The 26018-nt window shown below is 41.8% G+C and overlaps 1 protein-coding gene across 1 annotated transcript; it reads right to left on the bottom strand.

Moving 5' to 3' along the window:
• Nucleotides 1–624: 624 nt before the first annotated feature.
• On the bottom strand, nt 625–24627 carry cables2b (Cdk5 and Abl enzyme substrate 2b). Its single transcript, XM_080763746.1, has 10 exons — nt 23675–24627; nt 14211–14303; nt 12601–12678; nt 11544–11655; nt 10378–10531; nt 9495–9592; nt 8417–8523; nt 6672–6791; nt 6141–6225; nt 625–5107 (listed from the first exon to the last, which is right to left on the bottom strand). The coding sequence occupies exons 1-10, from the start codon at nt 24361–24363 to the stop codon at nt 4961–4963; spliced, it is 1683 nt and encodes a 560-aa protein (XP_080619872.1). The 5' UTR covers nt 24364–24627; the 3' UTR covers nt 625–4960.
• Between the last annotated feature and the right edge of the window lie 1391 nt (nt 24628–26018).

Here is a 26018-nt window from a genome sequence, read left to right as displayed (position 1 = left end):
TGATTTAATTAAGCGTATTGTATGTTTTCTACATGTTGCCCTAATATTGAATTACTCTTAACCATTTATTTGTATTCATGTCCATATTACTTTACTTGTGTATACCACTGGTTCCGAAACACTGCAGGGTCCCTTTATTTTTTGTTTCCTACATTTTGTTTTTCATTACTTTTTCAAAACTGCCCAAAAAAGGCCAACTCTTTCATGAATAAAACAAAAATCAATGATTTAGTTTTTTCAGTCATTTCATGAAGAAATCAACATTTTTTAAAAGAAATTCCCTAAATTAGAAAACAAATGTTTCAGAAGTCTTTTGAGTCACAGGCTAAAAGGTTTAGGAACCACTGGTGGATACTGATAACAGACGTATTAGCAGACAGGGACAAAGTGCTATAGTGTTAGACTCTCACTGTGTGCTCTCCGTCTTCAACATGGTGCTATGTCCATAACCATGCACATGCAACCACTCTCTCTCCTCTCCACACATTCCATGGCAATCCTCTTTTAAGCCTAATCATAATGTAATGAATCAACAGTAATTATCAACGCATGTCGGTAAATAGCCAGAGAGAAACCTGACAAGAAAACAGTATCATTATATCAAAAGTGGACACGTGAGTTTTTATTTTCATGTTTCCCAAACTGGGTTGTAGTTTCCTGGCCGTATCCTGATTACTGATTGGTTAGGATGAAAATAGTTTGAATATTATTTCTTTCAATGCTGATTTTCACATACCAGCTGTGTGCAGCGGTCAACATACAACCTGATCAACGATTAATGTGTTAACACATTAATAGTTTCAACACAATAAAACAAACATCAAATGGAATAATTTCTTGACTATAATTCTATCAGAGCTGGAATGCTAGCAGCTGCATAGCAGAGTAAACAACAAACAATAAACTACAGTACCAAATGGTATGGAATTACTGGAATAGTCATTTCTTCATGTTTGGCTAAAATAAATGTTTAAATGTTACTTGAGTTTTGCTGTGTTAAAACTGTGTATAAACAGCTGCACAGAGTGATGATTCACATGTGAAATTCAATGCATTTCTTTTTATTATCATCATAGTACAACAATAATAATAATAAAGAAATAACTGGTACTAAGACATGTATTTTGTGTTAGCCATGAATCCATGAATCCATGAATCAAAGACCCAGAGTTTCCAAAGTTAAGTAGCTTGCCAAAAGGAATATTTGAACTGTCAACATCATCTGTATTGTGCATTCTGCATTGGTATACAGTTACACTGCTGTGGAACTTGCCTATGTTGTCACTCGAGAACAGTAACACAAAACAGAAAATGAATAAAACCTACGTTACACATGAAAACAAATAATATAAATGACTTACAGTGCTCACGATTATGCCGATGTGACAAAATACGACATCAAAAAAATTCTATACAAAACACGATTAAATGTAAAATGTTCTAAATTATGGTTAAGGTGAAGACACTGTGGCACAACATTAAACATGCAACAAGTATACACAAAGTACAGAGGACAGAGAGTAAGGAAGGTAATCTCTGACGCAGAATAAAGCTGCATAGGATCCATTTCACCAATCTCTAATATAGAGAACATTACAGGAGAAGGTGCATTGTTTTGACTGTGAAGCAGACCCTCTTCTGTCACTGAGGGAGTCAGAAAAGGGAAAGAACAGCTGCCACTAAAGCTACGGCCGCCCCAGAGGTACCATACCTCTACAGTGATTAAATGTTTACGTTTATAAAGCCTCAGTTACAGTATATGTTGGCACACAAAGTGTGCTTGTCAAAACTAGGGATCTTTAAGCTACTGTAGCAATGCAATGCAACTCACCAGGAGGATATTTTTCAACTCTGACACAGGTGACTCACTCTGAAATCATGCTGATCTTGTTCCTTTTTAAACCTCGCTGATAGGGTGTCAACCTACAGTAGTACATACAAACTTCCAAACTACATTTCTCATGCAAATTGCCCAACAACATTATACAAATGATGAATGCCAATGCCAAAGCTTTGATTTTGGAACAGCACTTCACATCAATTCTGTCCAGACTGTCATTATTGCCATAAAGTGTTTTACACCTAATATTCTCAAATAGATTGATTCAGCCACAAGTACAAAGACAATGAGGATCAGACAATTTATCGCTTAGTATTTCCTGCAACAAACCAGTTTAAAATATAGGATATGCTCTCAGGTAACTCCTGGAGTGTGGGTTGTCAGTCACAGAATCTTAGAGCAACAACAAATTACTAATAGATCACGACTGATTTGTAGAATATGGCCTACCCTCTAGACACAATGCTCAGTGTTAACTTTAAAAAATATATAAACAATGGACCTACTGGTAAAGGAAACCCTGGGAATTTTTCTGATTGAGAAATAAGATTCTAATTAATCATTTGCTATAATGTCAGCAATCTAAGTGCATTATTTATTTATTTACGTTTTAATTACTTTCATTACTAGAAACTGGTATTCTCTTAGCTGAATACTTGTGTAAAACCCTGTTTTAGCTTCCGTATATCTCCGTGAATTCGAACCATACAGACATGTGAAAGCAGGGTTTCTTTGACTTGGAGAGAGAGAACATAAACCAGTGTTGTTCTTAGTCCCTTTGATATGGTCTCTCAACTGGCTTGTAACATCACCACAAACAGGCCTGTGTGTCATTTGGAATCAAATAGGCTACTTTAATTACAGAGGAACAACTAACAGTGGGCCATCCTCTCCTGATCTAACATTCAGGTGATTAATCCAGGTTGGAAGCTACAATATATCCCTTTAATCAATGAGATTTAGTTGATGAATAAAGCCAGTGGAAGAACATGGATGTAATCCCTTCAGAGCAAGAGCCAGATACTGGAAGTCAGCTTCAAAATGAACAAAACAACCACCAACATACAGACACAATTCTTTGGAGACAGAAACATATGTGCTGTACTGTAAAAAGGGACATTCACACACAGGCCTAAAACACATAACATCGCAAATTGCATTTGGCTCCATCAGCATTGAAGCCTCCAAGATGGTAATTCATTCCAGTCTGCAGTTTATTAGATATCTGGTGCTTAGTTTTAAATCACTGTGCCGCTTGAACTTATAAATTATGTTCTGAAGAAGTCGCTCTGGATTACGAGCGTCTGCTAAATGTCTAAATTGTAAATTGAAGAGGGTTCTCTCAGTGATGTTAAAATGCTCTATTTAACTTTATTTGTTACCTTGCCCCAGGCCTCGTTCCAAGCATTTATTTATTTAGGAATTTCACTAGAGAATAAGCCCCTTGAGATGCAGCATCTGGTTTTCGAGGGGGTCCTCAACTTGACCTTTACTCATGCATCTCAGAGGAGAAAAGCCTGGTCTCAACCTAATGCAGAAGAGTGTCTATAGGGGCAAGACTTCCTTTGTAATTATTTATCCTGTAAACTATCTTTTTCGACAAATCACAACACTCGTTTCATTCAAGGAGAATGTAAAACACATTCATTTCCTTGGGCAGTGCTTCCGCCAAATGACGAAATGTTCCTTTAAGTATGAGAGCACATCCCTGATATACCTTACAATGTTTAAAATAAAGGGAGTGCACTCCGTGCAGGTGTTCATCCACCCCTGGTGGACAGATTTGCAGACGGAATGAAATACACATACATGACACAAACTAATTGTATCGCCTTGTGGCTCAACTAATAATGGAGTTTGCAAAACAAAAGAAAGTTTGCAAACTTTAAATGATTCTTCCTCTGAAGGATTAACTTACATTAGTCACTTATCTCAATCTGCAGCACATGTACAGTATAAACACTGTAAAAAATATAATATTCTCCTCAAAAGGAGTGCTAGAATAAGATATAGGATTGTGAAGCATAAAAGCAAAAGTGCAAAAATAAAATGTCATGATTATCCATCTGCAGTGGAATATAAGAGAATAAATAACATTTGAATGAAAAGGACAGTATACTATATGGATATATGGACGTTTATGTTAATAGAAAAGTATTTGTGGTAAGTCTATTTCACAGTGGTACAAGGTTAAATAAAAAAAGGAGGTCAACACAGTGTATTCCCACCATTAAACGTTCAGGAAGCGATTCGTCAGTTTGTTACAGGCAAGTGCTGTCGTAAGTTCATCATGACATATGCAAGCTGATGTCAGTGTGATTTCACAGTTCTCTTCCCTGTCTCTAGTAAACGTGCGATTTAAATGATCGACAATGCAAAAACAAACACAAAAATAGTCAGTTATGAAATGGAAGTTTTGGTTTGACTTTCCCCGACAGATCATTTCCTAGGGAAACAGTGGCACGAAGAGGCCACTAGAGGGAGGCAAACTGTAGAATATCAGTATGCTAGAATTATATTCTGTCATACTGTAGGAGGAATGAAGGATGGCACCAGGATAAGATACAAAAAAACAATAAACTACTGGTGAAGGAGGCCGCCAGGGGAACAGAGATCTTTGTGAAATGACGAGGAGAGGGTGAGTCCAAAGGAAACAACAGAAAAGCAACAGCAGGTGTTGCCATGAAGAGGGAGATGAGTCCCGTATCGCCACTGGGCCCATTGAGCCACGGTGCCAATACAGGTTTGTGCAAGTCGATCAATCACAGTGTTGCTGAACTTTGTTGTCTGGGGGAGGAAAGAGGATGGAAGGATTCCTGCAATGCCATTGTGCTATACAGAGCCAGACGCCACCATGGACTGATGATGTTGTAGAAGATATTCCTGTGATGCATGCCGCTGTGTCTTTGAGCTGCATATCTATGCTGAAATGAGTCGTGATCAGAGAGTCGTAAGGTGCTAGAGGTGCCCACCGAGGAAGCAGAAGGATCAGTGTGCGGTTGTGTCAGTGAGCCAGACAGACGCTGCTATAATGGTCAGTGTGCGGTTGTGTCAGTGAGCCAGACAGACGCTGCTATAATGGTCAGTGTGCGGTTGTGTCAGTGAGCCAGACAGACGCTGCTATAATGGCTTCTGTTGTACCAGGCGTCGGTAGTGTGGCAAGACTTTGCTGTCGGGGAGGTAGAGCGCCATCTCCAGGGCGACCAAGATGGTGAACTCAAACGGTATCAAGTCTCTTCTACTGATTCTAAAACGCTCCTCTAGTTTCTACATAGATACAGACAGACAGATGCAGAGACAGACAGAGACAGAATAGGACAGACAGACGGAGAGCGGAAAAAAAAAAGAGTTAAAAACTGTAAAAAGGCATATGTAGGAAAGAAAATAAGAAAGAAAGAAAGATGGGTATGTGGAGACCTGCTTTATGTTATTCATAATCTTTATCAATATAATTACTAATTCTAGAGATTGCGTCAAAATGTGTCATCAAAATGCGTCATCAGACATTGCACAATACTGTACTGTATTACCAGATTGGTATTACCAGATTGGCCGCTTCTCCTCAGTGGCTGGAGCAATTTATCTGAATTTGCACACGGGCATATTGTGGCGTCACCCTACCTACAGTATATTGTCCAATCATATGAAGGAAATTATAGGCAGGGGCGTGTAATCGTCGTCCAATCAGAGGAGAGGACAAAAACAACACATTGGGTATGTCATAACCCTGCACGGGTATGGCACGAGTATAGATAAATTAAGATAAATCAGTGGTACTCTGAAATATTTAAAACAATCCGTGTATTGTATCTGAAATGATGAGAAACAACATCATCATCATCATCGTTCATGGCCTCCGCTTCAGTTCAGGGAGTGAGATAAGAATACACACTACACTACACAGCTTGGCACTTCTCCACCTGTGAATCGTTCAGTCTTAATTTAGTTCCTTCCATCACACTCGGCGTGTATAATTTGATCTGTACTGCACTATCGAGCCTGGTGGATCTGTGTGTTAAATGCTTCCTGCTGGCATGTCTGCTTCGTGTCAGCTCTCTCTCTGTCTGTGTGTGTGTGTGTGTGTGTGTGTGTGTGTGTGTGTGTGTGTGTGTGTGTGTGTGTGTGTGTGTGTGTGACTGTGGAGGAATTGAACAGTACTCTTCAGTGCCATCCCTGATACTTTTACTTTATGGGCTCATCGTGATCTGGGAATTGTGCCTAGGGCTATGGGTGACTTGAAGTTTTAACTACAGCAACATGCAGAATATGTGTGATGTATGCATGAGTGAGTGTGACTTACATCAATGAGGTGTTTGACCTCCTGTTTCCTGAGGTCACTGCTGATCTTGGCAGCCAATAGGACACATGCAGCTGACACCAGCTTCCTGTCAAGGACAACACCATCACAACACCACTGATGACATTTAGGAGGATCAGGTGCGCAGACATCATGGCTAGGCCTGTCACATTATTACATAATCGCAATTTTTTAGATAATCACGGTTATATTTGCATAATCGTCAATCGTTTCCATGTTGAAAAATGTTCATACATTTTCAAACACAAAAAATAAATTGCAGTCACTCTGTGACGTGTTGTTATTTCCACTATTTTGTAATTTCTTTAGAAGAAATTATAAAAAAATGATTAAATGTGTCAGTGATTTCTTTGTATATTTAAGTTATGTGTCATATCTGCCCTGTGCAATTTGTGATTATGAAGCCTAAAAGGCAAACAGAATACAGGCAAAACACAATTAAATTGTTAATCGCAATTATGCCCGGGACAGCCAAACGGTACATTGAGGTTTCTGCAATGTATAGATAGTTACCTGTTGTGTTTGTTGAGCCTTCCCTGCAGCACAAGTTTCTCAAAGTACACAAACGCCATCGCTATGGTAACAGGCTGGAGGCCACAGTCCTCCCTGACCTGACACATCTCTCTCTTCAGACTGTAGACAGAAAAAGAGAGAGACACAATGACTGAATGAGTGTGAGAGAGGTAAACTAATACTTTTGTCTTTGCCTTTCTCTCAAGACAACGTAAGAAAGACCGAGAGGATAAGAGTTATAAGAAATTAATTACACACACATCTATATAGATAGATATACCGGTATAGATATATATTATAAACTTCACTTTGTCTGTGGTGGTGTGTTATTCTGTGTGCCCGGATTCCAAAAATTGACATTAGTGCAGATTGGTATTTTTTGGCAATGGATTTGTCGTTGCAACAGTTTTTTCTTTTCAATGTGTGTGAGATCAGACCAGAGCTCAATCAATGAGAGAGAGAGAGAGAGACAGACAGAGAGGTGGAGGGGAAATGGAAACAGGGATAGGGAGATGGCAAGGAGGGAGCGGGGGAGACAGAGTAACGGGAGAGGGAGGGAACGTATTTCACCCACCCAATAACCAAACTGAAACCTGAACACTTTGTGTTGCAAAGTGCCATAACCCTGGCAATGCCGGACTAATTTATATTACACAATACAATTTCTTTACATCTACACACACAGGACTTTTTCAATAACTGAACCCGTGAAGTCTTGAATTCATGGGGAGCTTTAGTTTTTCTCAAATCCCTTCACAGTGAATCAAATGAAAGATCCAAAAACTAAGAATTTATGAAATGAAGAAAATAGTGGTCCAAGAAATTAACGGTAGCAAAACAACACTCGCAGTACAATCCACGTGTCTTATATCCTCAGTACTTCAACAACACTGCTTTCTCATTCAAATGCTTTCTCATTCAAATACTGTAAGACCAGAGCAGCAGTTGGAAGGTCCGTGCTGCCTTTAATTCGTTATTAAAGGCATTATTCGCTACAACCATAGCATGTTTGTGTTTCTCCTTTGCACCTGGATAAGCTCCACTGTCTCCACAGTAGTGTTGATTTTATCGACTAAAACTATGACAAGAAATGTTCGTCGACTACCGTTTTTCACTGACAAAAACTAAGTAAAAACTAAATGAAAACTAAGCTATGATGACAAAAACTGTATGACTAAATAATATACTGTAAATTTGGTCAACAAATAAAAACTTGACTAAAATGGTAGGGAGGGACTATTGGAGAAGAGACCCAGTAGAACTAAAAGACAACTCATTTTATGCTTGGTTTCATGCTGAAAATAGCAGATATGTACACATTGTGAGCTTGTAGTTCAGCTATTTTCAGTATGCAACCAAGTGTAAAGTCTGCCATCAAGGCCCGCCAAAATAAAAAATTGAAGACTAAATCAACTGTGCTCCACAGTCCACAGCCATGAATTCCACCAAACCATCTGCAACAGGATGATTTCAGTGCAGTGGGGAATGGGGATGATGTAACCACATTTGCTCACGGTGAAAATTCAGCACACAGTGGCACTTTTTCTTGCTTGTATTGCCTGAGGGTTTATCTGCCGTCTCCCTCTCTGTGGAGTCTGTCCTTTTATCACACCCAGGGCTAATAAAGGCTGCATGCACTGTGCGTTTTAACGATTGAACACAAGATGATAACTGCACACCGTTTCCAGATGCCATGTACACTTTGTGGACTAATATTTCAGTCTAAAAAAAAGGTGTGAGGTTACCTGCGTATCTTGCTGAGCGTCAGTTTGATGTGAGGATACTTTTCTTTGAACGTCTCATTCATGTCCCTCTTTAAGTCAGATGGCTTTACATACTCTATTACTGTGGTCTAGAGAGAGAGAGAGAGAGAGAGAGAGAGAGAGAGAGATGTGAGAGGATGTAAATGTTATAATTAATATACAATTAACATATCTACTGCTTTACTCTATCAAGAAAAGCGCCCCAACGACCAGTGTATTTACATGTACAGCTAAAGCATTTGGCCCAGTGGTTCTCCACTCAGACTACTAGTACTGTATCTTTCTGTTCTACCAGTTCTTTGCCTCCAGGACGAGTACAGAACCAGTTAACTAAATGTAGAATATTAAACTGCAGTATAGTGTGTCTCCAGTACCAAGTAGAGATTCACAGACTAGTCAATGGCACTTAGAGAATTTACGGTACTCTATGTGTATGGTTTTAGAGGGTGTGCGTGTTAATTCAGGGATAAGCTTAAACCTTCAGCCTATAGAATAATATTCCTCTGATGTCAAAAAGGCACATTTGTGTGTGTGTGTGTGTGTGTGTCTACCCTTTTCATTTCTACTTCCTATATACCTCTAATCCCCCCCCCTCCCCCTCTCTATGCTTTATTTTGCTCCCCTGTTCTGTGTCGTTCCATCCGTCTCTCACTCTCCTGACATTTATGTGAATTGTGAGTTATGGCATAAGAAAGGCTGAATGGTTGCGTCATTGGAAGGTCACCTGGATCACCTGGGCTTAAAGAATGGAATGAAGAAATGATCATAATATATGTTGGGCAGGGTAGATGCAGAAAGCAAAATGAAAGAGACATGGGATGAGTTCTGGATGTACTGTACATTCATTCATTTCCTTGCCGTTATTATTTTTCTTCTTTTTTTTTTTTTTTTAACCGTGTTTCTTGGACTGGCTATTTGTAAGGTTTGTAATGTTGATGCTGCTTTGCACTGAACTTGGATCTTGTACGATTTTGAAAAACAAAATTTGAATTATAAAAAAGAAAGGCTGAATGGTACAACTCTCTGTTCTGACAGAAAACATGCAGTGAGACACACACACCATGTAAGAGGCGAAGATGAGAACTCTCTTGTGTTTTCCGCACGGCCACTGAGGGTCACTGAGGATGTTGGGGTCGTAGTCCGACACATCGTCTACACCTGTGCGACACACACACACACACACACAATTCACATTACATGTAGTCATGCACATACATTGTTCTAATCTATTCAACCCCCCACCCCCGATTGCAGCTGGTGTGTGTATGCATGTGTATGCGCGCGCGCGCGTGCGTGTGTGTGTGTGGTCCAGTGTATTTTTAGTGCATGACCATCTGTGCATGTATGTAAGTGGTTAGTGAATTGCATTGCACTGTACTACAGTGAGTCAACACAGGATCAGTGACATCACTGGAATGTTTGTGCACAAACACACAGACAGAACCAGATGCGGAAAGTTCTTATAACGGCAGGGGGTTCAAGCAGCCACGCCCCCCCCCCCCCAGCGGTGGAAAAAAAACGAGTTTTGTTTTTTCGAACAAAAGCCACCTTATTAGCATTTGAATGCGGCATGCGCGGCGGCCCAACACCTATCTTGTAACCCCTCGTAAAGGTATGTGCACTACGTGCATGACAACATGACCACTGGGGAGGGGAAATTTCAGTGGACAGTCAGTGGGTGCATAATTTACTGCAGTGCATATATATATAGCTATTTTGCCAAAATGCAGTGGGTTCAGTCGCGCCTTTGCCAAAATGCCAGGGGGTTCAATCGCGCCTCTGAACCCACGGAGTTTCCGCCACTGGACAGAACTCTCACCAAAGCAGCTCTCTGCGTGTGTGTGTGTGTGTGTGTGTGTGTGTGTGTGTGTGTGTGTGTGTGTGTGTGTGTGTGTGTGTGTGTGTGTGAACAAAACTGTCGTGCGTGTGTGTCCATGCGTTACCTAGGTCCAGTCCTACAGTGTGTGTGTGCGAGCGTCCAGGGCCAGGCATGCTGTGTGTGCTTCTGGACACAGCCAGAGTGAGGTCTCCTGCTGAGGACTGCTTCTGTCTCACCAGAGCATTGGTGGGGTACAGAAACCGGGCGTACGACACCGTCTTGATAGATAGAGACAGAGAGAGAGACAGAGGGAGAAGAAAGGAGAATGAGATGCACAGATTTATTACACGGCTTGGTTGAATGCTTGATTCTGATTGGTCAGTCGCTGAACTCAGTGGTGTGTTATTTCTGAATAATGAGCGATCAGCTCTATAACAGACTGTCTAATCAAAGCCCCACTGCGCTGTGTGAATTTGATGCCATATCCAACACGACAGCCATGTAAACACTCAATTACAACTAAACGTTGTTCTCAAGAATGTTTATTTTAAAACATTTGAAGCGAGAAATTGACAATGCAATAACCGAAAATGTAATCTATTCACTTCCTTGTTTTCCGGGGCGACCGTGTTGCGCTGGAGGGACGGCCAGTGCAACACTTTCATTACCGTAAGCAAGGAAATACTTTGTTTTGTTGTTACTTTTGTGTCAATTCATTAATGTATTAACTGTTTAGATGCCAGGTGCCTCTAGTCTAGGTGCTGGGTGCCAGACAAATTAAAGAAAAAGTCAAGACGGACGAGCTCTTGTTGTTTTTGTTTGAACCGGAAGTAGAAGTCGGCCCTTTCACAACACTGATCTGGAGTCAGATTGATCGTGCGATCGCATTTTTTGTCATAACTAGGTCAAATTAAGCCCCGAATGTCGCATTATTTTGAGCAGATCATGAGCCATAATGCCGATGAAGACGGCTTGCATGCGTGACAAATGTTTAGTTTTTTTTGATTAATCGATTAACGTGGATTAAACAAAACTCAGCCCTACGTCTGAGGCACCCTGGACAAAGGGACAACTCTGCTATACACCCGCGTCACTCAAACTGTTAATAAGTAGCCGTGTATTAGACTTCATTTCGGTGTTTAATCATCCAGTCTGGTGTAATTTCTCAACAACTACCGCATACAGTATATTATTCCTTGCACAGAAAAAGGAAATGAGATAAACTGTTTGAACTGTTTTAATCTATCGCGTGCGTGCGTGCGTGCGTGCGTGCGTGCGTGCGTGTGTTACCTTGCCATATGCATCCAGCTGGAATCCCTCCAGTCCAGGTAACATCTCCAGAGTGGTGGAGATGTTACCTGAGGAATGTCTCCTTCTAGGATGATGATTCAACATTGGATCACTGACAGACACAAAGACAGATTATATTATTAATAATATTTGACAATTTGTTTTAAAAAAAGAAACTTGAACTTGAGAAATATGCAGATACCTCGTTTGTATACATCTGCTGTTATGCTAACGCATCTTTACATCTTATCTCAGGTACTACGGTATGTGTAAATATGTAGATAATTAGTTCTTGTTTGATCTCCTTGCCCCCTCGGGCAAGATAATCATCTGGGGAACCGGAAGTTGTCGGAAGCTCCAAGTAATTTGGGAACCATTGTATTAGCTCATGTGTATCTCTTTGAATACAAATGTGTGTATGTTACAGTAAGTGTGTGTTATAGTACATGAGTGTTGTGTATAAAATGCGAGTTACAGTATGCCTGTGTAAACAAACAGGAGAAGGGCGCACACCAGTATTGGTGAGGTGCTGCTGGCATTGGAAAATAAATATAGAAGATAAGGCTGCACACTCATAGCCATAATTTAAAAAAAAACAGGATGTTTGGGTGTGTGTGTGTGTGTGTGTGTGCCATGCAGTAGGAAAACAGCCCGGGGTCAAGACAGATCTCTGAGACATGTGGGAAAATCACAGCTACCCCCTTCCTGTCTGTCTCTCTCTTCCTCCTTCTCCTCCTGTGAGAACAGTCATCCCTCTCTCCATGAATCTCCCTCTCTATGAACAAACAGTCATCTCTTTGCTCTCCTCCGTGTGAGAAACCATCGCATCCCTCTCTCTCTCTCTTCCGCCTCTCATACATACCTCCTGTGAGAATTACTCACCCTCCCCTCTTTCTGTCGCCTTCCTCTTCTGATGAGGCACGTCATCCCCTTTCCCTTCTCTGTGTGTGTGTGTGTGTGTGTGTGTGTGTGTGTGTGTGTGACTGTGTGTGTGTGTGTGTGTGTGTGTGTGTGTGACTGTGTGTGTGTGTGTGTGTGTGTGTGTGTGTGTACCTACCTGATATGAAAGCTCTCTCCATAGGGTAGCACTGAGAAGGCAGCACACAGAGACCGCTTGGCACAGATGAGCACGATTCTGGAGAACAAACACACACACACACACACACACACACACACACACACACACACTAACATTAAAGTAATAACAACCAAACCATTAAAATGGCAAACATTTTAGTGCCAGAATGGTGTGTTGTGGTGGCTTTAAATAACGTTCTAATCACTTCACTTCCGTAATGTATCTGTAAAACAATGACCTAACCTTTCACACTGGATCAAATCAGTTTTATAATGGGATATAATCAGTTTAATAATGAGATATGACCCGCTAACCTCAGGGACAGCGCTGTATGACAACAAAGTCTGCTTTGGAAACATGCCACACACAATTAGGTGTGTGTGTGTGTGTGTGTGTGTGTGTGTGTGTACAAAAGTAACAACTAGTGTATTACAGAATGTGGACACAATACTGTCTGTACTGTAGGTGTGTGCGTGCATGCATGCATACGTGCGTGCGTATAGACATTCCTTCTCTCTCTCCCACACACCCCTATTGCCTACTCAGCCTGGGAAGTTCCAGTGGAAAATGCCATCGGGCACTTACCATAATGTCAATATATTGTCTGTCTGTGTATATACTGTATACAGTGTAATGTACTGTACTGTATAAGGCTGAAGGCTTTAGATTATCACATAGGCATTCATCATTGTCCATGGTATATGGCTCAGGCTGGGTGAACCATTTATAATAATAATTATATATATATATATATATAGCACCTTTTTTTTAGACAGTCACAAAGTGCTTAACAACATTAAAAACAACCGTGAAAACAACAAAGGCAGCATACAATTACAGTGTCAGTGAAAATAAAATGAATACATTGTTAGGGGGTTAAAAAAGCTTTCCTATACTGATGGGTCTTTAATTTAGATTTAAAAATAGTTATGGAGCTAGCAAGCCTAAGGTCCAATGGGAGGCTCTTCCAGAGTCTATCACATTATCAGTATCACATTATCCAAAGATTTATATTAATGCCAATGATAAAATAGCATAAAACAAGACTTAAAACAAATGTATTAACATTACTATCAACAAGGAACTGTTCCAGTGAATTAAGTTGTAGTCCCACTGGTGGGGAGGGAGTTAAACTGATATTAACACACGTGCATTTCATTTTGATTATTTATTAGGGATTAATCATCACATCATTAAATTGAAGAAATACTATACATGTTTACTTTCCTAATTAGATAATATTCTGCTTGTATTGTCCAGAAATGGACAGATTTGAGTGCGTTTCCTTGGTGGTTGTCTGCGCTCCACTCCGAGTACACTCTAGTTATAGTTGTTTGGCTCCAACACCACAACCCAACATTAACTTTTAACTACAGCAGAGTCTATTTCAACAATAAAAAATGTTTTGAAATACACTCTCAGAACTATTATTCTTGTTATCGTCATAAGAGTGACCAGAATTCTATGACCCTCAGGCCAAAGAACAGGCCGCTGAACTGTAGTGTACACCCAGCTTCACCCAGGCTCAGCATTCACTGCGTGTGTGCATGCTTGCATGTGTGTGTGTGTGTGTGTGTGTGTGTGTGTACCTGCTTCCACGTGTGTCATACTGTCTCATGTTCTTGATGAAGTGAACCTTCTTGGCCACACGAGGTCGAGGAGAACCAGAGAGGTTACGACTCCTACAGGAGAGTAAAAGACGGGAGTTGGACATAAGAGACAATATGGGGAGTGTGGGCAGGGAGGGAGCAGAAGTAGGGAGGGGAACAAGAAGGAAGAAATGGGGAGGGGAGAGAATAGAAGCATGGAGTCAGTAATGATTTAAGAACAAAATACTGATGGTGATGTTGGTAGTAGCCGCTGTCACGATTACAAATTTAAGTTGATGATTCATTGTCACACAAATAATTGTGATTAACGATTGAATTGTGTTCAACATATAGAGTGACCAGAACTCTGTGACCCTCAGGCCAGTGAACAGGCTGGATTGAACATTGGAATTTATGTTACCATTAGGCTTTTACGCTTCGTAATCACAAATTGCACAGGGCAGATATGGCAAATAATCTACAAGCTTTACAACACACGCTTGTAGATCTATTATTTTTGAAAAATGTATGGACATTTTTTCAACATGGAAACGATTGACGATTGTGCAAAAATAATTGCAATTAGGCGATTATAAAATAATTGTGACAGGCCTAGTTGCTAGTGATTGATACGTATCGGCATCTGCAGACAATTCTTCACGTTTCACTTCCATGGGTTCACTCCCAGCCTCATTCCACAGCACTCCATGTTCTGTGGAATGTTTTCATTCTGGAGAGGAAACATTCCATGGTGACATTCTATGGAACGGCGTGTTGCATTCCGTTTTATCTGACTAATGATATTGATGTTTACACAGCTCTATAGTTAATCCCAAAAACAGCAAAAGGCCCGAATTTGTGTTTAAAGTGGTACTGCTGCATTTGATCTGTTGTTAATTGGAAACACATGATCATCATCAGACAAATACAGTTGATATTAGTCTATTTAAACATATAGACAGTGGGCAGTGCTGTCTGCCATCTGGCACTGGACAAGGAAATGGAACGCTTCGGGGACAAGGAGATGGAACGTCGAAGAGTTCCATTAAGACTAGCTGTCCACCACTACAACTAGCTGCTCAACGGAGATGGAACGTCAAAGAGTTCTATTAAGACTAGCTGTCCAGCACTACAACTAGCTCCTCAACGGAGATGGAACGTCAAAGAGTTCTATTAAGACTAGCTGTCCACCACTACAACTAGCTCCTCAACGGAGATGGAACGTCAAAGAGTTCCATTTCCATGGGAACACACAGCATTCCGGAACGCTGTGGGAACAGGAACATTCCAGTGCTGATGGAGCATGCTGATTGGCTGATCAGATTAGAGATGATGACGTCATTATTTACAGAGTTTTAGGAACCTATTTGCTCGCTCGCCACAATCAGTGTTAGTGGGGTAAAAAAGAGTGACTGTTGGAGGGAGAGAAGAGATTGTATAGATTGCTTAAGAGCGCCATTCCATTCCAACTAAAAATGTAGATTCTACTGTACATGTATGTGACCATACAGTAAGTGACTCACCCACTACTCACTAGCCAGCCACACTTGATATATAACCCATTCTGGACGGTATCACCTTTTGGTTTTTTAACTAAGCATTATGTTAGCAGATCTACAAGCTCATAGCGCGCCACCGAGTGGCGTGCTACGAGCTTGTAGGTCTGCTATTTTTGTAAAATCGTAAAAATGCGGCACAAATCTTTGAATATATATTATTTCAGAGCGAACGTTTTTCTTATTTCTACGTCAGGCCTAAATGGGATAACATGAGATATGGAGATAATTGATATATAACATAGTACAGCATGTGTGCATGGGATGAGATATGGAGATCATTGTCATATTGCAACTTAGTTGTAACTTACTTTAGGTTCAGATCAACACAAAACGCGACAAACCAACCAACCAACCATCAATGCTTCTGTGAAACATCCTGACCCTAAAGCTAGGGAAGAATAAACTAAACAAGACGGAGAAGAACTCACAAGATGCTCCTTGACCTTATTGCTTAGAGGCAACCACACACACTCCTAACGCTAACGGCCACCACCACACCCTGAACTACAACAATGCACTAGTCTGTTGAATTTCCCAAAACGATACTCAAGATTGACGTTTCTGAATTCAGACAGTTCGAATGTCAATTTATCTAAGGTCAATTTTGTCAATTATCCAATGGCATTATTGCACTAGTGTTCACTGTTAACTGTCAAACCATTAAGACTAGCTGTCCACTACTACAACTAGCTGCTCAACGCCGACAGACTAGTTTCTTTTTTCTTTTTCTTTTTTTCCCACGATTTTGTAACCCATTTTTCACCCCTGTGTCAACTCAAGTATCTAATGAGATCCTGGGCTCTACACACCCTCTTCCAGCCTAGTCCCCATATATGGGGGACATGGGGAGAGCAACGGACTTTAACTCATGCTTCCTTCATGCCTGAGTGTCCAAGTTGCTCCTTTACACCTGACAGAGGGGAGTTTCCCTGGTTGGACGTAGTGCGTGGAAGGAACACGTTATTCCAACCAGTTCCTTTCCCCTCCATCGGACGCCACGGCTGGCCAGGGGGAGGCAGTTTAGAGACCAGGATTACTGCATTTTTTTTGTGAGGGTACCTACCTACCCTATAGGGACACGGGGAGAACATGCAAACTCCAAACATAAAGGCCCTTTCGTCAACCCCACCTCGGGTATAGGCACTGATGACGCTGAGGAGGAGACACGCCGCCAGCACCCACAGCGGGAATCGAAACCCAGGACCTTCTAGCTGTGAGGCGACAGCACTACCAACTGTGCCACCCCCCCGTCCCCCCACGGACTAGTTTCCAACTGTCCAACCATCAGCCTAGCTGTCTAACCATCAGACTAGCTGTACCAACACAAGGACAGTTTCTTGTTCTCCTTAGATCTGTAGATATGAGACAATAGAGGAGTCAGATATTTCCAACAAGGGAAAGGCTAAATGTATTCAGCTGGGCAGAGGGCTGGTGGAAACGTCAAACGAGTGAGGGATAAAGGAGGCTAATAATAGATTAGAATAACCACCAATACAAACAGCGCTCCTCCAGTTTCACAATAGCAGTAAATACTGTCTGGTGACTAGAAGGCGACTTTAATCATGACTGCACTGCACGTTCATAAGCACTATTCCTTATGTCGTATTAAGCTACGATTCTGCAATCTCACTCTCTCCATATTTGAAGATTTCACCTAGTTACCTTACAGTTCTATTTATTGCCCTTTATTCATCCACATCATTTTTCTGTATTCACTGTCTGCTGAAAACAGGCTTAACTTGGACAGGTGTACAGTATCTGTTGGTCTATACATGTCCCAAAATAGATCTTGTAAATAGATTACATAAATAAAGTTGAGTCTCTCTCGCTCATATTATTTATGTGGGACCCCGTCTGTCTTTCGGTTCATCAGTCTAGTTGTTTATCGTTTCCCGTTCCCACAGTAGTTCAACTATAAATAGAGGAGTGTGTTTTAGCTCGGAATAGAAAGTACAAACATACATCATCTCTGTCTCTGTCTTCCTTCAACCGGCTCTCTAACTGTCCTTCAAACCCCTTCCTTAATCTCCCTCCCTCTCTCTCTCTCTCGCTCTTCAAACTCTCTCCCTCACTTCATTTATTTGTCCCTTTTATCTGTCGTTATCGTTATCAACACAACCCTATTTCTGCCTCAGTCTCTACCTCCACGCCATTCTCTCTCTCTCTCTGATCTAAGAGGCTTTATAGGGCCAGCCGTCACTCTACAGAGAGAGACTGACGTCAGGCACACACAGCTCGTCTTAAATACCCTGTGCATTAAATCCCCCCCCCCCACAAACACAGTAATAGATTAAATGTCACGGACGAAATCCTTAAAACACACAAATATCGAGTACACATGGAGGCGCGAATAGACACAGACAGACAGTACTGTGATGGGTATGTTGTGGAAGGACAAGCTGTCCAGGGATTGCCCGTCCATGACATTGACGGACACGTCGGACACTGAACTGGCCAAATCGTGTGTGTGTGTGTGTGTGTGTGTGTGTGTGAGTGTGTGTATCACACACACAAACACACACAGTTGCATAATTAAACATATGGGCAGTTGGGTAGATATTAAATAAAAGGATCACACAGTGGGGTTAGACAGTCCAGTGAGCATAATCTGGGCTAATCCATCTGCTAGATGTTACATCACTCAGATTAACAGATTAACAGTTACAATTCAGATTAACAGTTACACCGAGGTTCACATTGAGAAATTAGCCGCCTGGTTTGTCTGTCCACACTGATGAATCCACACAACTATGAGTTAAATTAACGACTTTAACCGTGTTATTAGAGTGTGTGTGTGTGTGTGTGTGTGTGTGTGTGTGTGTGTGTGTGTGTGTCAAGTGATCTTAATTTATTAGCACACTTAAAAACAACAGCAGTTGACGCAAAGTGCTTTCCAATCAAGGATGACCAGCAACAACATGTTAGCCATGACGCACGCGTGTGCTATTGAGAAACTAAGGGTGCAACAGCGAGAGAGGGTGTGTGTGTGTGTGTGTGTGTGTGTGTGTGTGTGTGTGTGTGTCTATTTGAGTGTTATCTAGATGTGCTTCAGGCGGTGACACTAGAACAAAGCGTACCATTATTTTACAACACATTTGTACATTTCATGCAAAACTCTGAAGGTTACCGTGCTCCCACAGGTCTTAACACAGTCGGTTTCCTCCTGCAATGAGTGCCATCTGATGCACTGTGTGTTACTGGTACCAGTGGTGGGAAAAGGTACTCACAACTGTCAATACTGCAATATAGAAATACTCTGGTACAAGTAAAAGTCTGGAATTCAATATGCACTTGAGTAAAAGTACAAAAGCATTGACCTCAAAATGTACTCAAGTACAGTAATTAACTAAATGTACTTTACTTTCCACCACTGTGTGTTACTTGTAACTGTGTGCGCACGTGCATGATGGATTTGAAGTACAGTACAGCTGTCAATAGAGGCTACAGGGTCCACTGGAGCCCTGTAAAGCTCTTTTTGTGACATCATGTTCTCAAATAGAAAGTAGAAACATTAGCATCAGCCTCAAGCATTAAGTTTCTTCATGTTTGCTAGACAAACAGAGCGTTCATACTTCATACTCCTCTCTGGTCGCACCCGTGTTTCACCCCTATTGGCTGGAGCCTAGGGAAGCTCTGATGTACAGTACATAGTACAGTATATACGAATAGTGAGAAGCGTGACAGGAAGTTGTGAAGAAATACCCTCCTGTACAGCACTGGTTCTTCTCAATGTGGTTTCTGGGCACCCCCAGGTGTCTTTGAGTGGGTTCCCAGGCAGAAGGACTCATAATTCTATGAACCAAATTGACCTTAAGGGTCTGTAACTCTGAGAGTGTACAATTTGGAAAAGAAAATGGACACGGAAATGAACACTGTGGATATTACACTAATTATAGTGTAGATTGGGGTCACAGATAAAAAAGAAAAGAAAATCGGGTATCAAATGGGGGTCTGTCGCCTATGCATATCAAATGTTTGAGAAACACTGCTGTTGTACAGTGTGTAGTTTACTGAGAATCTATAGGCCTAAACCAACCTTCTTAAGGTCATTTCAGATGAGGAGCGATTAACACAAGTAATTAATTGGGTTTTTTTCTGTACGTGTGGAGAAGGCAACAACGCAAGCTAATTTACATGGCCGCGGTCCCATGAAATTGTCGCACGCATTTTGTGCACAGACCCGCAACTGACTAGCCCTGGATTCTGTTTTTTTTTTTACGCTTGCGTTGTCGCGCCCCTCTTGAGCAGACCTGTCGTTGATACAGGCGACAACGTCTGCGTTAATCGATGCCCGTCTCCAGTACCTTTAAGGCGAAAGGTAAGAGGACAATGGTCAGTCTCATGAAAGCTAAAAGTGAGAGTACAGTGAGTACACAGTACAGTAGTGCACAAATAACTGTAAAACAGTGGCAGAAATAGCAGATCTACAAGCTAACGTATCATAAGATGAGCTTCCAGCATCGCTGAATTGCCAACTCATTGCCAATGAAAACGATGTATACAAAATACAAATCGGTGTTGTACCTGCCTGGTAGTAGGTGTGTAAACTTAATAAAATTACCACTGAGTGTATAGCAGAATATAAAAAAATTGAAAATGAAGGTTCAAAATAACCCGGGCCGCTGTAGCCGTAAGCAGTTGACCTTGTGAGATCACAGAGCCATCTGTGTGTTTGCAGACTGACTTACTTGCAAGCTAAACTGGACTTTATTTATGCCCCATAATTTGCTGTCCACAGACGAGACAACCCCAACTGGTTATACTTATAATGAATTGCATTTTTATAGCGCTTTTCCAAGTGCTCAAAGCGCTTTACAATGGTTCATTCATTCATACATTGGGAGGTGAAGCGGCGAACAGTCGACGCCAGCGTCCTCACTTCCCACCCCCAATCCAACCCTTGATGCCGAGTGTCAAGCAGGGAGGCACTGGGTCCCATTATTTAGAGTCTTTGGTATGACCCGGCCGGGGATCGAACCCCGACGTCCCAGTCTCAGGGCGGACACTCTAACCACAAGGCCACTGAGCTTATAACTGCTGCATTAATTTGAATGCGTACGTGTCAGAGTATCAGTTGTACCTGCACGCCTGTGCGTGTCCATTTTATGACCATATATGGAGATCTCTGTATCAGTCTGTCTGTGTGCCTTGTCCCTTTTATCCCCATACACTGTATATGGAGATCCCAGAGGTATCTAGTATTATGTGCCCCACATATTTGCATATTCGCCAGATCGGCGGTTCTGGATAACCGCTGATCTGATCGACTTCACGGCCTAGGCCTGTCACAATCATTACTGTTGTTTTGATTGTTCAAGCACTTTGTAACTTTGTTTAAAAAAGTGCTATATAAATAAAGTTGTATTATTATTATTATTACATAATTGTCTAATGGCAATTACTTGAGAGAACCCTGTGCACCATGAAGCCTAAAGTAATCTTGTCTCTGACACTGCTATGAAGAACAGAGCACAGAGTTGGCCATTTGTTGACACTCCGATGAGACACTAAGAACACAAGTGAGACTAAATGTTTCCGTAGGTCATATGCCAATACAATCATATAACTATTCCAAATAAAACTAAAGCAAAAAAACACAACAGGTTGAAGGTTGGACAGCCACCATAACATTACACCATCCCACTACACAGCCAAGAAGCAGCAAAATGTCACCAGAGTTGCTGACTCACTGTCACTGGTGGACACAGTATATACGGTTCAGTAGTGTTTAAGGCGGAATTATCTTTACTGACATTAAAGCAAACCGTGACCTTAAAACCAACGGCCTGGGGGAGTATTGCTCCCCAGTCCCCAGACTGGATTAGTTATGAATCAGTGAATATGTACTAAATGTGGCAAGAAGGGACTCTGTAGCCTGTGCACCAAAACATTGTCACATAAGTGAAGCCTGCTTTTGCAAATTACATTTCAGCTTTCATCGAGCTTTCAACAGACCTCCCCTTGTGACATCCCCTTTAAAAACAAAACAAAGCCATTTGCTTGTTAGTGATGGTTTGTTCACTCACCATGATGGAAATGAGCCGTGTTCAACAAGTCAGTACTAACAAGTTCGAACATTCGAAAAGAGGATCAGTACAGGGATGACACAGTCAGCTTTTTACTAATTTTATTTTGTAATTTGTATCACTACGGAACTATAAATCCTGGTCATATTTTCCATGACAACACACATAAATATATGTGTGCTGCTGCTCACTCATTTTAATGGTCTCTGGAAAAGAGTGTGAACAAGACAGACAGACTTTCTCTGGAAAAGAGTGTGAAGACAGACAGACTTTTCTTACAGTCGGCTACAAAGTAAAACGATCGTCTTAACGTAACTGACAGTGAAGAAAATGTAAACAAATTAGGGTCAAATAAGGATAAGAAAAAAAACGCAAAAGAAAGTTAAAATGTTGCGATTATGATATTATATTCGGATACATGTAGACACAGGTTCATCTTTGTATTTCAGATGATGTTTTACTTTGATTTATTAAACCCATTCAGTTTAATGGGAAGCCCTTTTGGTGTTCTAACCCTTCTGGACGGGAACCCCTGTTGGGGTTAAAAAACTTTGATGCTGCTAGATAAATATTTGAAGTTTTTCAGAAAGCTTAGGTCAGGATTTAGAGGGCTTTCTAGAATCGGCTTCAGTCCAAAATGGGTGTTAAACAAACAGTTACAAAAATATATTGGGTTTTTTTGCAGGCTATCTGATATGTATCTCCTGAGGACACGTTCTTTCTCTAAATTAGTACTTGGTAGTACCGCCAAGACAATGGCATGCCATTCTGTCAGCAACACACACAGAGCGCGCGAGCGCGCGCACACACACACACACACACACACACACACACACACACACACGGTTGACCTCAGTCTGAAACATTGCCAATTAGTGTACATCTTATACTGTGCGCACACAAACACCATACTAGAGACAGCAAAGACCTGAAATCTTGCCAGCTCAGTTATATCACATTCACACATGCACACACACCCCATGGAATGATAGTGAAGTCTGAAACACTGCCAATTCAGTCTCACACACAGTCACACACACACACACACACAGTGTCCTCACTTCCCCGTTAACAGAAGCACATTCACATAGCCTACAGCAGCATAAGTCTCCACCCACAAAACAAATACTGTACATGAATATGCAGTAATTCCCTCAACAACACATCATGAGTCTCTGTTCATTTCTCAGTCTGGTAAACAATAAACACCAGCTAGACACAGTTGCAATATTCTTTCTAGGTCAGACAAATAAACTCTAGTCTCTCTATCCCATGAACCGTCAATCACAAAAAACAATCTAAGGTTAAACACTGTTATGTCAAAATATACAGGGCCTTGGTTGATCACAATGGATGTGGGACTAAAATGGATTAGAGGGATTACGTTTTAGCCAGTCATGTTCCGGATGAGAGATGATACATACAATTCACTCCATCCAGAATCTCAGACTTAGACAAACAATATTATACTACTACATTATCTTTTTGAATATTACAATGTATTTTGTTTATTTTTTTGCATATGTGGATTTATCCACGGTTATTTATTACATCTTCTGCTAGTACTTAGTTTGAACTACTTACTACTTTAGTACCAGTTCATCTCAATAATGATACACATCACTTACTTACTTAAATTCCTCCAAAGTGACTGTCAAATACCCCTGCGTGTCAGAGGAAGAAGGCATGCCGTTTATTTACTAGGCCTACTGAAAATGTTTTAGATTTAGCTACTTAATTACTTAAAATCAATAATTCATGTATCCATTTCTCCCTCTGCCTGAGGGAGTACAAATTAGACAATCACATGTGTATGCTCACAGCGTTAAATACACTGGAAATACAAATAAATAAATATTTAGTTCAGTCTCACTCTCACCTCTGCCGGGGCTCCGAGGAGACGGAGGTACAGCTCTGGACCGACAGCAGCGTGGAGGACTTCCGCGGGGGGACAGCTCCCGCGGAGGGCGACAGGAGGCTGGTGTTGGACGGCGAGGCGGAGATCAGCAGGTTTCCCTGCGAGGAGAAGGAGCCTCGACACGGCTCCGGCAGCAGGACCTCCGCGGAGCCGATGTCATTGAACCCGGAGTCCGAGGGAAGCACGAGGATGGGGGGCACGACGTTGTGGAGCCCCATCCGCGGCGACACGGACACATGGCCGGCGTTCACGTTCCCGCAGCTGACGGAGGTCGACAGGACGCCGCCGGGGAACGTCTCGTAGCCGAGAGCCGTCTCCGGGGAGAGCCCACCGGCGACCGCCGAGGAGGAGCAGGAGGCACCGAAGTCTTCTCCCTCGATGTCGACCTCTCTGTGGCGGTGGCGCTGGTGGTGGTGGCTGCCGCTTCCTCCATTCTCCAGCAGTAGTGGCACGTTACTTCGCAGCACGGGCCGCCCGTCCAGAGAAATGTTACTGAGGAACAGGAGCGCTGCTTGTCTCCGCCGTGAATTCTCACGGTTTCTGCGGACGTTGTCTCTGTTAGTATTTGTTTTCTTGCCGTTGACAGAGGTGGCTAATGCCGCTGCGGTGCTGCCGTGCTGCGGACCGCAGGCAGCAGCGGCCGCCATCATCTCCCACCCTGTGACACACTGAGGACTGAGGAGGAAGTAAATACAACTCTATAGAGACCCTCATCATTACTGTCAAACAAAACCTACCCGGGCGCGAGGATGGTTCACGCCCCTCCTCTGCTCTCATTGGCTCCAGAGCCAGAGTGGTACAGTGGGTAGAGGTCTAGGGGAAGTTTGGCCTCGTAGTTGTAAAAATGTACATAATCATCATCATCATCATCCGTTATGTCTGGAGTCTCCCGTCCATGAGTCAGGACATGCGTCAGACGCGCCTCCTCAGGAATAATTTTACATTAAAAAAGTAGTACTAGTATATTTAGTGAGTGACTTAATTTAAATAATAGGTATATCAGTAGTGTTTCCATGGGGGAGGAAAAAGCTCCATAACAATTGACAAGGTACAGTACCAGTATGTATATTTTAATTTCACATAAAATCCACATGCATTGTGTGTATATTTGTATGTCTTTAAATGTTCTGATTAATTGAAAATGGAGGGCCCTGATGTAAACAAGTCAAATTGACTTTGAAATGAGCCCATTCTACGTACATTCTGTGAAATAAAATAAATCAATCAATCAAGAGTCAAAAGTATTATAGACCCAAATTAAATGAAAATGCATTGAAAATATATTTTGGGCACAGCCCATGGCAGGAACCGCATGGCCTTGAAAACTAAGTGGCTGGCCCCCAAGTTGAGGGAGAGAGAGTGCATTCTCTCTCCCACCATGGCACTCACTCAACTTGCCTCCTTCTGCCCAAGTTTGGCCTTAATTGACCCAGTGCCTCCGTGCTTGGCACTCAGGAATCAAGGGTTGGATTGGGGCCTTGGGGGTAAGACGTAAGTCCCTGTAAGTCCCTGTAAGACATGTGAATAAACCGCTCTCAAAGGGCACCTAAGGACGGCTGCAATTCGAAACTGGCCCCCGTCAAATCGGAATCCCCCCCCCTTTCCCCCTCACTGTATTATGTTTCTTTTCCCTTTTTCCCTCCTTTATGATGAATTCCTGTTCTGTTCTGTTCTCTGTCTATTTTTCTCTAAATGTTTTGATGAATTGAACAAGGTGGACCCTCTTGTAAACAAGTGTAATGCTGTATTGGGTCGTCAACTCACAGTTAACAGTCTTTGTATTGAGTTGTGCTTGAAATGTACTGTAAATAAATATTTAAATCAATCAATCAATCAAAAAACCTGCGACAGCGAGCTGCCTCATGCTACAGAAACAGGAGATATAGGCTCCTGCCCTATGGGCCTCATGGCTTGTATAAAATGCATTTAAATGAAAGTTAACTTACACATTTTGTTTTATTTGATGGCCTTCCTGACCTGGGATTTGGGCATTACTTCAATAATAAAAACACCAAAGCCAAATGACACTAATGACCCTAAACTTTAGGGTCATTAGTGTCATTTGGCCTTGGTGTTTTTTGGTGTCCAATCCAGACCAGAAATTTCTGGCCTGGATTGGACCCTTATTTGAATGTGTCCACTTAAAATACATAATTTCCAAATATCTTGAAAATATAATGTTTATAGCTCTAGCCATTATTGCTAATGGTTTCTCTTACCTAATTAGCTAATGGTGCTAATACCATAGGGCTAATACAACCATGTGCATATTACCTGTACTGTAGACCAGTGGTTCCCAAAGTGG

This window comes from Protomyctophum bolini (assembly GCF_963924005.1).
Source record: "Protomyctophum bolini genome assembly, chromosome: 5".
Lineage (NCBI taxonomy): Eukaryota > Metazoa > Chordata > Actinopteri > Myctophiformes > Myctophidae > Protomyctophum > Protomyctophum bolini.
This window is presented reverse-complemented; position numbering and strand designations above follow the sequence as displayed.

Coding starts and splice junctions, on each gene's coding strand:
- cables2b (XM_080763746.1), bottom strand. CDS start 24,363: ATGATGGCGGCCGCTGCTGCCTGCGGTCCGCAGCACGGCAGCACCGCA. Junction 12,679..14,210: donor TATGACACACGTGGAAGCAG/GTACACACACAC, acceptor TTTGTTCTCCAG/AATCGTGCTCATCTGTGCCA. Junction 6,792..8,416: donor ACGCTCAGCAAGATACGCAG/GTAACCTCACAC, acceptor TTCTGTCTACAG/TCTGAAGAGAGAGATGTGTC.